Source organism: Propithecus coquereli, unplaced genomic scaffold (genome assembly GCF_000956105.1).
Source record: "Propithecus coquereli isolate 6110/MARCELLA unplaced genomic scaffold, Pcoq_1.0 Scaffold243, whole genome shotgun sequence".
NCBI lineage: Eukaryota > Metazoa > Chordata > Mammalia > Primates > Indriidae > Propithecus > Propithecus coquereli.
In genome coordinates, this window is record NW_012147986.1 from 3,268,379 (window position 1) to 3,282,449 (window position 14,071).

At 51.8% G+C, this 14,071-nt stretch overlaps 1 protein-coding gene across 1 annotated transcript; it reads left to right on the forward strand.

Annotated features, from left to right (window-relative positions):
- The first annotated feature begins 3,525 nt into the window (after window positions 1-3,525).
- Window positions 3,526-5,028, forward strand: ASPRV1 (aspartic peptidase, retroviral-like 1). The gene has a single exon (XM_012646451.1). The coding sequence runs from the start codon at window positions 3,870-3,872 to the stop codon at window positions 4,647-4,649; it is 780 nt and encodes a 259-aa protein (XP_012501905.1). The 5' UTR covers window positions 3,526-3,869; the 3' UTR covers window positions 4,650-5,028.
- The last annotated feature ends 9,043 nt before the right edge of the window (window positions 5,029-14,071 follow it).

Here is a 14,071-nt window from a genome sequence, read left to right on the forward strand (position 1 = left end):
GCCTTTCTGGGGGCTCCACGATCCCTAAGGTGTCTCTTGCCCTGGGTTCCCTACTCAAAAAAAAAAAAATCTCCTCAGAAGGGCAGGTCTGCTTCCGGCCCCCCACTCCCACCCTGCATTGTGGGGCCCTGCCCTCCAGCCTCAGGACTTCGAAGGCTCAGGCTCCTCTCCTGGGCCTGCTGTGTTCCCCAGAAGTCGTCAGGCACCAGGAAGTCCGAAGAGTATGGAGTGTCCCCACTGCCCACCAGTGGCTTCAATTCTCAGGTGGCCCGATGGGCCCTGCCCTGGGCTGGTGCCAATTTTCCCAACTCTCCTGCGGGAGAAGCAACGGCAAAGGGAAACCAGGCAGCGGAAGCAGAATTGGGCTGGCAGAGCTTGCAGCCCAGAAATCTCAGTGAGGGGGTGTGGAGGGTGGGGATCCCTCAGTCCTTCCTGTTTATTGTCCTGCTTTGCTCCTCCAGGGCTGAGCACGGTGAACCTGCACACTCACAAGAGCCTAATGGGCAATAAATAATGAGGGTGTTCCACCTCAATACCTATACTCGTCAATAATTAGCTGCAATTTCCTAGGTTCTGGGAGGAGGCAGTGGCACCTGGCCTGCCCCAGCTGGCTTAGCTCATCCTTGCACCTTTAGCACAGTCATTGTAAGGTCCCTGAGTGCTTCCGGGGTATTCCAAGTATGGGCATCTTGCAAGGGTTAAGGGGACCTGAGAACTTACCTTCACCCATGTTCCTGCTCCTCACCAGACATGGGCCCCTAAACTCAGCCAGAGGCTGACCCCAACCCTTTCCAGCCCTTGTGGTAACCGTGAAACCCCGGTGTGCTTCTGTCGTGGAGGTCCCACAGCTGGAGGGCTGCTGTGTGGAGCCCATCTGCCTTAGGCCACAGTCACTCAGAAGTATAAAGATGGGGGTTGGGGGGCCAGGGTGGGCTTGGGCTCCGTGGTTTGAGAGGTGATTTGAGTCCAGGTGGTTGAAGAGGGGTGGTGTTTCTGGAAACTTGTTAATCGCTGGCTGTGGGGCTTTGCATGCTCCAGAGAAACAAAGAGAGAGAGAGACAGAGAGAGAGAGAGAGAGAGAGAGGGAGATGGAGCAAGGCCCCCATGCAAGGCTGCCATGATGGTAAACTGGCTCTTTCCAGAGGGGGAAAAAAAGTCCTGATTTAGCACTTGCCAATTTCAGTGGTGTAAATACCCCTACCAAGTCCAATTTCTAGTACCAATTGACTTAACCACTGGTTCACAAAATTCCTGAATATTTAACACTCTGCTCTTGCTTCACTGCCCACTGAGGCCACTGCCCTCAGGAGAGGCCACTGACAGCACCAGCCCCCAGCACCTTGGCTTCCCTGAGTCCAGTGCTCTACTTCTCTGTCTTTGCTAAGTGCCCATATGCAGCCACGGCAGAGCCATTTTAAGCTCCTTGTACTTCAGGGTCCTGGTCCCGGTCTGTCTCACAGGTTGTCACGATGCTCCCAGAGGTGATAGACGTGGTGAAAAGACTTTGCCAAAGTGATCATTAAACCCAATCAAATGAAGTCCCAAGGGACCACCTATTTCTAATCTAGGAGTAGGGGGGAGACGTGACTTCAACATCTACCACTATGGTTTGAAAAGCCAGTTTGGGGCATCTGTCAGTCCTACTGTGTCAGCTGACGAGCCACTCTTCCTCTCCCCGCTTGGTCTCATGCTAGCCTCCTCACTCATTCCCACTGCCAGGGGACCACGTGTGTGAGTATGGAAACCACTGCATCAGCTCCTTGGGCCACAGAACACCCATTCCAGGAGCTGGGAGTCTATCCACAAAAGTCCACCTGCAAAAGGGGCTTCCTGGTCTTGTGTGTGGCTGGGCCGTCTCTCTGGATGTGGGTTTTTCATTGTGCAATCTTCTCAGAGGGCCACCTGCTCTCGACACCTTCCCGGTGACTCCATTTCCCCCTCCTCTGGGCTCCTGGAATGCCACAAGGGCCCCACCTCAGCCAGGCAGCTGTGATGGGAGGTGTTGACCCAACTGCTTCTCTGCTGGCTCACTGTGTCAGGTGGAAGGGGCTGGAGACAGTGGTGGGGACTGGGTCTTGCAGAGTGGTTGGGGACCCTGGGGCCATCCAGAGGCAGGGCTGGGGCCAGGGTACCTCTGGGATTCAGCCAGGCCCTGGGTGATCAATGGCAAGGGGAGCCAGAGAGGGACGGGCTCTAGGCCAGCAAAAACATTCCCAGAGCCACAGGTGTGCCGCTGAGTCTTCGTCCTCTCCCGTCCTTAATCATTCCTGTTGGTGACAGTGCACGGCCAGGCCTGGAGCCCGGCCGAGAGCAGTCCCAGGGTCCCAGAGCAAGTTTCTATGGGGGCTGGAGATAATCACAAATACCGGGTTCGTGAGCCCCAGACTCCGCTTCGTAGCAGGAGACAGACTTGTGAACACCCAGCAGAGCACATTGCAATGCGCCTCCAACCAGAAGCGGGTGCATGTGCTAGGGACGAGTTAGCAGGCTCCATGGAGGAGGTGACGTTCGAACGGGGTCATAAAAGTGGATCCCTCCAGCAGCCCCTGCACAGGCCCAGCTCAAGCCTCCAGCCCTGGGACTCACAGATCTCTGCAGGCAGCTGCGGGACCACCTGCGGCAGCGGAGGGTCACACAGACGGTCTCCGCCAGCCAGAACCTTCCAGGCCCTCAGCACTGGCATCATGAACGTGGCGGATGTTTCTCCTTTCAGGACAAAAAGGGAGTGAAATCCCCCCTTTCCTTTTTCCATAAATGACCAAGTTGGTGGGGGGTGGGGGTGGGCAGGTCGGCGGGGTCAGGAGAGGAGGGCTGCTGTCCTGGAGAGGGGCTTCTGGAAGCGTTCTTGGAAAGCCAGAGGAGCAGGCAGGGCGGAGACAGCAGTGTGGAGTTGAGCAGGAGCTGCCCACAGTTGGAGCCGGGTCCTGGGTTCTGGGGTCCACTCCCGGAAGTTCAAGATCTGTGCCAGCCCACTTCTGGGCCTTAATGAGAGCCCACTGCCCAAGGCCAAGCCCCGAAAAGGGGTGATCGATGAGGGAAAATTACCGCAGCAATTGAGTTTGTGCAAAATGATCATGCACATGTGTCTGTGAGCATGCGTCTTCTCTCTCATTTAAATAGCCATTTCTGTGCATTCTCAATTCTGGGATCCTCCTCTGTCACCCTCTCTAGGAAACCTTATAGGACCCCATACTTGATGTAGAATATATGAGAGACATTTGCCGAGTGCCTGGCACATAGTAGGAGCTCAACAAATGTCAGCTCCTTTCCTTTGACCACTCAAAGTGGCCACTTAGGGGTACGGCCAACAGGGGCTTCCTGGGCCTAAAAGCTGCTGGGCCTCTGGTCTCTGCCTCCCCCTTCCTTCTCCATCTGATGACAAACATCTGAATGTCATCACATGCTTGGTGTCCTCATATGCTATTCTGGGACACAGGCTGGGGAGGGTACCCGGACAGGCCCCCTCTGACAGAGGCTGGTCTTTGCTGGGACGTGGGCTGGCCTGTGTCAGTCCGTGGATGGATGCAAGGGCGGGGCACCCATCCTGCTCGTCAGGCCAGATGCTGGCAGGAGGGCGGGGTGAGAAGGGGCGGAGCTTCTAGAACAAAGAAGAATGGGGAGCCCTGGGGGCCCGGACTAGGCATCAAAAAGGCTCTGCAGAGCCAGCAGGTCACAGCAGCACCTGCCTCTGGCCCCAGCAGTCAGTCAGACACCTGTGGCCGGTTCCCCGCTGCTTGCCCAAGGCCGGGCAAGTAAGGAACATCCTGCTTCGAGACAGCTTGTTCTCCAGCGTGATTGCGCCGACACTGCTCTGGGGTCTTTTCTACTTGGCGTGGGTTGCTGCTGAAGTTCCAGAGGAGAGCAGAGGGATGGCTGGGAGCGGAGCCAGGAGCCAGGAAGGCCGCCGGCAGCATGCCTTCGTCCCGGAGCCTTTCGATGGAGCAAATGTGGCCCCAAGCCTCTGGCTGCACCGCTTTGAGGTCATCAACGACCTCAACCATTGGGACCATGTCACCAAACTAAGGTTCCTGAAAGAGTCCCTCAGGGGAGATGCTCTGGAGGTCTACAGTGGGCTCAGTTCCCAGGACCAGGGAGACTACGGGACTGTGAAGGAGACCCTCCTGAAGGCCTTTGGGGTCCCTGGGGCCACCCCCAGCCACCTGCCCAAAGAGATCGTCTTTGCCAACAGCATGGGTAAGGGCTACTACCTCAAGGGGAAGATTGGCAAAGTGCCCGTGAGGTTCCTGGTGGACTCCGGGGCCCAAGTCTCCGTGGTGCACCCAAGCTTGTGGGAGGAGGTCACTGATGGCGATCTGGACACCCTGAGGCCCTTTGAGAATGTGGTGAAGGTGGCCAATGGCGCTGAAATGAAGATCCTGGGCGTCTGGGATACATCAGTGTCCCTGGGCAAGCTGAAGCTGAAGGCGCAGTTCCTAGTGGCCAATGCCAGTGCTGAGGAGGCCATCATTGGCACGGACGTGCTCCAGGACCACAACGCTGTCCTGGACTTCGAGCACCGCACATGCACCCTGAAAGGGAAGAAGTTCCGCCTTCTGCCAGTGGGAGGGTCCCTGGAAGATGAGTTTGACCTGGAGCTCATAGAGGAGGAGCCCTCCTCAGAGGAGGGGCGGGAGCAGCTCTCCCACTGAGAAGCCCGCTTTTCTTCACCCCCTAATATTGGTGGAAAGACCCCCCATTGTGGGGGATGCACGCCCCCAGGGGAGTCCCTGGGCATGGCCAACCCTCTAATCAACTCTTGCCCTTCCCTCCCCCTCCCTCTGCAGGAGCCTTCATCTGCCCCTGGGGGGAGGCTTCCACCAGCACAGGTGAGGGAGAGCAGGCTGGCTTGGAGGGACAGGGTCCCCATGGTTGTTGTGCTGCTGTTGATGGCAAAGTCTGGAGGGCTGGAAGAGCTTCCAAGGAGGCTAGAAATGTTTGTCTTTGAGAGGACTGGACCGCTGCAGATCGCCTGTGGTGTGGCTTGGTCACCTTCAGGTCCTCAAAGCCTGTCTCAGCTGGGCTGGGTCCTGGCTGTGGGGTCCTCAGGAGCCAGGGCCAGCTGGCACACGAGGGTCACAGTTGCTCTGGGACACCCCCTTGATGAATCTTCCCACCTGTGCAGTGGTATTCTCTTTCTGTCATTTGCTTTGAAACCCATTGAGCATTGTGTCAATAATTTAATTGCTTCTAAAACCAATAAAGATCGATTCACAGGAAAACCATGTAATGTGTTGATTTAGGATGAATGGAATGTGAGAGGGTGGGGGAAACAGGGAGTCAAGGTCAAAGTCAGGAAGATTGAAGTATTTACTGAGTGCCTAGCCTGGAGAGACAAGAGGATATAACCAGTGACTGCATAGCTGGGATTTTCTAAGACAGCCTCAATTTAAAATATTTTGACTTCATAAATCCTCTCATCATTTCCAATCTAGTCATAATTCTTCTAATTATGTCAATCTATAATATTTTAGCATCCAAATTGCCCCTTATGCCCCAAAGCGACCCTAAAGTTATATGTGAAATGTTTTGATTGGGGATTGAAAATTGTGGTTGTTGTAAACAAACAAGAAAGTATCTGCCAGGCATGTCGGTTCTCACAGCTGCCCTGACGGCCAGGACTTGGAGGCAGGAGGCAAGGCCAGGAGACAAGTGTTGACCTGCACAGGCAGCCAAGGGTGTTCTGGTGGCAGTGGGGGCTCCCGTGGTGGGAGGACAGCTTCTTCCTGCAGGGACTGGGGGTGAAGCCAGAAACTAGCGAGTCCCGATACAGGGGAGGACATTCCCAGATGCAGACATGGGTGTTCGTTTCTTTTAGGGATCCACCTCAGGTTTGCTTCCAAGTTCCTGCCTCTTCCTCTGGAACTGAGCAGGGCTGGGACTCTGAAAACCCCCAACCCAAAGGGAGAAACTGAGTGGACAGAAATCTCCACAGAGGAGCAGATGTGCTCCAGATCTCAGGCGGCCCCACCACGCACATCAGGGGAACAGTTCTCGGGGGAGGATGGCCACGCCCTTCAAGCTGACCTTGGGCCCAGGAAGATTGGCACAAGGCCAGAGACAGGGATATGCAGGGACCCGGGACCTGCAGGGAGATGGGGCTGGGGGCACAGAGCTTTGAGAGTCTCTTCCTGGGAGGCATGAAGGGCCATTTTCCCTTCCCCAGGGTGGAATGAACCTCTCCTGGAAGTTTCCATCTTAACAACTCCCGAGGAGAGACAAACAGCCTGAGCGGGAGCAGAAGGCAGGGGTGAGACCTCTGGACTTCTTGGAGCTGATCTGAGCCAAGAACGGCTGCCCCTCCCCAGGCCCTTCTTCCCCTGATTCCAGCTGTGATTCTCCTGGGAAGGGAGGCAGGCTCAGCCCCTAATCCCCAGGGTTTGCTGAAGCTCCCTCCCTGGGTAGCCCAGCGTCTGAACTGGAATTAGCTTGGCAGCCACAGGGCATGTGAAGGAAAGGGCAGGTGTGGGACCAAGAGGAAGAGGGGATGGGAGAACTGGAGAAGGGGGTGGTCCCCTGGTGCCTCCCAGGTCGCCCATCCCCTTCTCAAATTTGTTTTCAAACCCCCCTCTCTGCTGGCCTAACAAATGCTGCTACTCTCCTAGGCCAAGCCCTCTTCTGAGGGAACAACCCAGGTGGCACCTCCCCATGACCTATTTTCCTCTAGGTCCTTCAGATCCCAGCCACGTGCTGGGTGGAAGGAGGGAGGGTGAAGAGTGGGTAAGTGGGTGGGTGGGGAGGTGGGGAGGAGACTGAGGAATTGGGTGGCCAGGCCAGAATTCCAGGGCGACACCGGAGCCATCCCCTCCCTGCCCATCCCCACACACAGCAGGGAGCTGAGCCCTGTCCCCAGCAATTGCAAGTGGGATGCCTGTGTCCCAGCAGCAGACAGCCTCCTCCTGCGCTCTAAGTGAGGGGAGCCCGTCTGAGCCCCGGCTGCCCGCCAGCTACCTCTCCTAGAGGGTGCGAGCACCCCAAGTGGGCCCAGCAAGAGTGGAGGGATCTGTGACATCCATCGCCCAGGCCCTGGGAAGGAGGGGACCACGTGGTGCTGCTTACCTGGAAAGCCAAGTGAGACTGAGACAGGAAGGAGCTGGTGGGTGTGAGAGTGATGATCACAAACGCAGGTGCGTGACGGTGGCACCGGGGCTGCTCTCCTGGCAGCCGGGTACAAACGGGGAGCCCGGGAGAGAAGCCAAGAAAAGTGGGTTGTGGCCACATCACAGAGGGCTTGCTGCCTGGGTGAGGAGTCTGCACTTGACTTACGCGGCAGGCGTTTGAACCGTGGAGGAGCAAGAAGATTCATCTGGCTTCTGGGTATAGGATGCAATGAAGCAGCAGCAGAAACTCCAGCTGGGGACACTAAGGCAGTATTTACACTTTCGGTCTGAGTTTGAGATGATGGAAAGGTGGCCACAGGGATCAAAGTGAAGGTCTCATCCTGGAGCACATTAGAATCTCCTGGGAAGACAGTGGACGGCAGCCCCTCTGGTGGTCCTAATGTGCGGCAAGCTTGGGAACCTCCAGTCTAAATTCCAGTGGATTCTACTCCTTGCTTGGCAGAAATGTAGAATCTCAATTCCCACCCTGACCGGCACTAGAAATTGCATTACACAAGATCCCCAGGCGATTCTTGGGCACATGAAAGTTTGAGAAGCCCCGGTCCAGAACATTCTATTACAATGCCTCTACTCTAGTTAAGGGGCAACTCAGAGCCCCTGCAAGATGCCCCCTTCTCTAATAACGACCACCACATGCCCAATGCCTACTCATTCCCCGGACTATGCTGGATAATTCCCCACGCTTTGATCCAACAAACCTTTATTTTAACTTACACCTGAATTTCAGACTTGCAGAAAAGTTGCAAGAGTAGTACACAGATTTCCCTGTGTTTCACCCAGTTTCCCCAAATACTAACATTTTACCATTTAATGTTATCACTTCTCTCATTCCCATTCTCTCTTCCTCTGTATCTATTTGTATATGAACCTTTGAAAATTGCAAATGTGATGCACTCTTATCTCTAAATACCTCAAAGTGTAGTTTCCAGCAGGGCACGGTGGCAGACGCCTGTAATGCCAGCACTTTGGGAGGCTGAGGCGGGAGGATTGCATGAGGCCAGGATATTCTCTTATATTACTGTAACTATGATACAGTTATCAAAAGCAGGAAGTTAACATTGATATACTACTACTATTATCTAGTCTGCAGACTTTATTCCAATTTTTTCCAATTATCCCAATAATAACCTTTATAGCCTTCAAAAATTATTTTCTAGTCCAGGATCAAAACTCTAGCTACACATTGCATGTAGTTGTCATGTCTCTTTAGCTTCCTTTAGCCTGAAGAATTTCCTCAGTCTGTCTTTGTTTATATGACCTTGACATTTTGGAAAAGACTTGGCCAGTTATTCTACAAAGCTTGGGGTGACTCTGATGTTTCCTCATGATCAGACTCTGGCTATGCATTTTGGGCAGGAGTACCCAGAAGTGGTGGGTGTCCTCAGCACATCACACCACGAGGCACAGGATGCTGACTTGTCTCTTGACTGGTGATGTTCATTTTAATCACTTGGTCAAACTGCCGTCTGCCAGGTTTCTCCACTGCAAAGTAACTATTTTCACCCTGTCATGAGTCTTGTGGAGAGACACTCTGAGACCATATAAATATCCTCATCAGCTTCTCATCGGACTGTCACTCGCTAAACTTAGCATCCATTGATGATCTTTGCCTCAATTGATTATTACTGTGATGGTTACCAAATGGGGATTTTCTAATTCTAGCCTTCCACCCTTACTAGCTGGCACTCAACTCTAAAGAAAAGCTTTCCCTATTTATTTATTGGTGGGTTTACATCATTGTGGACTCAGAGATTTTTATTTTATTCAATGAATTATACTCAGTTACTGCCATTTATTTTGATGCTGAAATTGTTTTAGATTTGGCCATGGGGGCTGCTTCAAACTAGCTCCTGTCTTCTTGGGACATGTCCCCATCATAATCGGAGCCCTTCTTTTTTTTTTTTTTTTTTGAGACAGAGTCTGGCTCTGTTGCCTGGGCTAGAGTGCCGTGGCGTCAGCCTAGCTCACAGCAGCCTCAAACTCCTGGGCTCAAGCCATCCTCCTGCCTCAGCCTCCTGAGTAGCTGGGACTACAGGCATGCGCCACCATGCCCGGCTAATCTTTTCTATATATGTATTTTTAGTTGTCCAGATAATTTCTTTCTATTTTTAGTAGAGACGGGGGTCTCACTCTTGCTCAGGCTGATCTCGAACTCCTGACCTTGAGCGATCCACCCGCCCCGGCCTCCCAGAGAGCTAGGATTACAGGCATGAACCACCGCACCCGCCCAGAGCCCTTCTTTATTTTCTGGCAGAACAAGATGTTCCAGCAGGCTCATCTTGTCATTTCTCTGCACCAGCCATGGGACCAGCCATGGGACCAGCCATTTCTTCCGGGAGCCCTGGTTCCTTTCGGTGGCATCTGATATTCAGAAACCATCATCTGGGTGTCAGGTGTGCTCCTTGTTATGAGGATGTCATTACTCTTAGGACCTCTCAGTGGTCAGAGCTAAGAAAAAAACCGTAGTGCCTCTCTCTCTATTTCTATATCTCTCTTTCTCTATGTATCAAAAGTGTGAGCTCTTAACTGATAGCTCCAATTCCAGCCCAACCCTAGAGGGCTTATTCTAACCTTCCCCTTTCCAGATTTGCAACTTCTTTTCTCTAATAATGAGAAACCTGGCTCCAGGTTTCTCATTACTTCTTTGCTCAATTCTGGAATACCCAGAAAGTAGTTTCAGAATTGCTAACCCATGCACCTATGAAAAACAAACCTAGAAGCAACCAGTTATTCATATCACCTGATCAGTGCCAGGTGTAGGTGGTCCTTGGCAGCAAACGAGCAAGGTAAATGATGAAATAGAATGCAGTCATCTGAAGGAGAGCAAAGGCCTCCCAGGTGTGCAGTGCTTGCCTTGAGCGCCGGTCTGGAGGTGTGACATTATCTGAGGACAGGAGGTGTCCATCAGGAGGACCACTGGAGTCAGAGACTGAAGCCCACGAGTCCTTCCCTTGTGGCAATGCTGAGGGAAGGCTCATGTGCCAGAGGTGACCTGGCCTGCCCACTTGGTCCTCAGCCACCATGAGGAGACACTGAGGCAGCTGTCAGAGCTGGCGCCATTCCACATTCCAGGCCCATCAGTCACTAATCCTGTACCGAGTCCCCCGTAGCCAAGTAACTTTGGGTCACGGAGCATCCTGGTTGGGCCGCAAGGAGGGCAAACACTGGTCAGGCCACTGTGACAGTCCACTCCACCCAGCTGTTGTTTTCCATTTCCGGTTAATAAATTGGCTCTCAAGTCTTGACTGCTCAGATACTGCGGCTCAGCATCCCCCAGGCCTGGTGAGCCTGCGACTCTCTGAGCCTGGACTGTGGAGAATTCTCCAAGGCACGCGTGGGATGCTTCTCTGAGCTCCTGTTAGTGCCCCTCCCTGCACTGGGGAGGGCGAGAAGCGAGCCCTGCCCTCTAGGGATTTACAGTCGGGAGCCGGAGGCAGCCAGGCCTCAGAAACCGCCTGTGCTGTGCTCACCTCCCTGCTCCTGTGCTGGGACAGGGGACCAGGGGCAGTTTATGTCATCTACCTGGGTGGGGTGTGGGGGTTAGGGATGGCTCCCTAGAGGAGATCTTTAAGCTCAGCCTTGAAAGATGAGTGAGTGTGTGTTTCCCAGGAAGATGCTGGATAGAGGGAGGAAAGGGAAGAAAGTGGGGAGGCAAGGACCAGCTGGTATCAGCTAACAGGGTGACCGGAGGAGAAGACAGAGGGCCAGGCACGGATGGTCCCACATGGTCTTTGTGGAATCTCCAGGAGACCAGGGAGGCAGATGCCTCATTTCTCAAGCTCTAAGATGCACTTACTTATCAAATAAATTTAATAATATATTAGGAGGAAACAAAAACCCTGCAACATAAAGGTACATGCCAATGGTATATCCTGATCTAAGAAGCAGTAAAATGTGTTGGGGGGGTGGGGGGTAGGGGTGGAGGTGGACATGGGTCTTAAAATAGAGAACATACCTGACTTCTCCAGAACCAACTCAGATCCACGTGGCTGCCTGGTGGGCAGTGGTGCTAAAGATTCTGGGACTGTTCAGACACAGCCAGACGATGCCATGATTGATTAGTGATGTCTGCCCTGGGAGCAGGAGTAGAGACCAAGCCCCTGCTTCCTCTGCTGTGGGCAATTAGGGGCCTTCATCCTTAGGTAATGCAGTGCCAGGGCAGGATTCTGGACAGGAACGTGACACAGTGGCATCTGCGTTTGTGATGGTCTGAGCCTTGGTCCACAAACTCATAGGTATTGAAGTGAGAAATGTCATTTAAAAAAATGTTTTCACATAATTAAAGCTAATTAAGTCCAACTCTGAGTCCCCATTTGGCCATGCTGTTGAGAAAGCCCTTCTCCATCATTTTGGGGGCTCTTTCTGCTCTGGATTGGGGACAGGGCCCACAAATATATGCAGCAATGCCACACTGGAGGGTGGGGCCGTGGCAAGTCATGGCTACCCAGTGACACCGTTCCCATGAGATGCCCAGTGTCCCTGTGCACGTGAGCCCTTCAGGCCATGAGGCTGCACTGCTTTCTGTGCCATGCACCGGGCACGCTGAGCCCTAGGCTCAGGTCCTGCCTCCCTAAGGATGCCAGGCTGCCACCCCTTCTGATGTCCTGCCTCTTCCTCTAGGTAAAGCCACGGAGTGGTGTGTGGGTGCCCGTTCTCCCCAGGACTGACCACCGCCCACCCTCTGTCAAGCCAGATCTGCCCTCCTCACTTTGTCTTACTCATTCCGAGACCACCCACCACTCCCTGCCCAGAGCACTCGACACATACTCATCCACGGGTTTAGGCAGGTATGAAACATGGGGAAGAAGAATATCTCGTGTCTCACAGGCAATGCTGGCTTTTGTCCCAGGAACATAAAAGAGGCCTGGCTACTTGCCTGAGCTGGAAGAATCAGGGGAAAATCAAGGAGCCAAAGCGCACACTAATGTTTTCACGTGTCGCCCGCTGCGCACTCCTGCAGCCTGGGGCGGCAGCTGTCCCGCGGGGGTGCAGACTGAGCCAGCGCATGGGGAAAGGGAACAGATTCCAGAGGCAACAGCAAGGAGGAACCAACAGGACTTGGGGGCATTCGTTACACAGGTAAGAGAGACAAGTCTAAGGCAGCAATGCCTGGGGGTATTTTTGGTTGTCACAGCGTTGAGGAAGGCGCTATTGGCAGCTAGTGGGTAAAGGCCAACGCTGCAAAACATCCTACCATGCACCAAATGACCCCCACCAACAAAGAATTATCCTGCTCCAAACAAGGTAACTCACAAATTGCTGATTTGGCAATTTCTCTCGAATTCTCACAAAACACCTACAAAGTAGGTTTTATCCCTGTTTAGCAGAAGAGGGAATTGATTGAGAGAGGCTAATTTGCCCAATGGTGCTCAAAATGGTAAGTGGCTGAACTGAGATTAGAATGTAAGTCTGCGTGATTTGGGAATATTCATTTACTCAGCTGGAACAGTTTGGACAAACAAAGATTTGGTTAAAATGAATTTAGGTTGCTTTCATCTATTCTAAATAGAGCAAGGCAAGACAAAGTGGGTGAAAATGAATTTTAGAAGCTAAAGTAGCCAACAAATGAGTCTTGGTTAACTAAACAGTATGTAAAGTATTTGCATAACAGAAAAATGTTAACTGTGGCTGGAAACATTCATTTTTAAAATCAATTTATGACAATAAATCATTCACCAAAAAATCATCACACAAAGAAGACATGATTGGCTGAAAATAAACTAGAAGGAAAAAACCCTCTAAAATCTCCCTAAAACTCCAAATCCTTGTCTTTGATTATTAGTTATTATTTTTATTTATTTATTTTTTTGAGACAGAGTCTCACTCTTTTGCCCTGGCTAGAGTGAGTGCCGTGGCGTCAGCCTAGCTCACAGCAACCTCAAACTCCTGGGCCCAAGCAATCCTCCTGCCTCAGCCTCCAGAGTAGCTGGGACTACAGGCATGCGCCACCATGCCCGGCTAATTTTTTCTATATATTTTTAGTTGGCCGATTAATTTCTTTCTAATTTTAGTAGAGGCGGGGTCTCGCTCTTGCTCAGTCTGGTCTCGAACTCCTGAGCTCAAACAATCCGCCCACCTCAGCCTCCCAGAGAGCTAGGATTACAGGCGTGAGCCACCGCGCCCGCCCTGATTATTAGTTGTTATCGTCTTGTTAATTCTTTCATTGTTTTCTTTTTTTCAATTACAAAAGCAACACGTGCCTGTTATAGGAAAACCGAAACTTAGGTCAATCAAACAACAAATATACATATATAAAGCATCTTGGCAAAGAACCTTGTGCCCACTCACCCTCCTTAGGTCAAATATGGTGTATTTTCCAGACTTTTCTCTATGGACACTACGGATGTATTTTCCACATTCTTTCTCTTTCACTCTCTCATTCTTGCTTTTTCTTTCTTCCCTTTTAACAAAAATACAATGATATGAAACTTTCCGTTTTGTAAACTCCCATACTCTACTTAACCAATCCTCTATTTTTGAACATTTGGATTCTTTCCAACATTTTGCTGTTACAAACCTCACAATACAGTAACAAAAAGGAATATACCGCAATGATGCAAGACAGACAAATCTCACAAACACAATGTCGAGTGAAAGGAACCAGACACAAACATACACAGCATGATTTCATTTATGTAAGATTCTCTCACAAATAGGCAAAAGTAAACCACAGGGTCCAGCAGTGCATACTCAGGAGGCAAAATGAGAAAGGAAGAAAGACACGATTACCCCAGGAACAGGGTAACCGTGTCCTGTAGGGTTGACACGGCCTCTGTGCTGGGAAAGGCACCAGGGCATCCACATCCTGGTTCTTGACTGGTGGTGTTTGTGGACGTTTACTTTACAATAATTCATTAAGCAGCACTTGCGTGTTTTATGTACTTTTATGTATGTATGTGACATTTCATGATAAAAAACTTTTTTTTTTTTTTTTTTTGAGACAGAGTCTCACT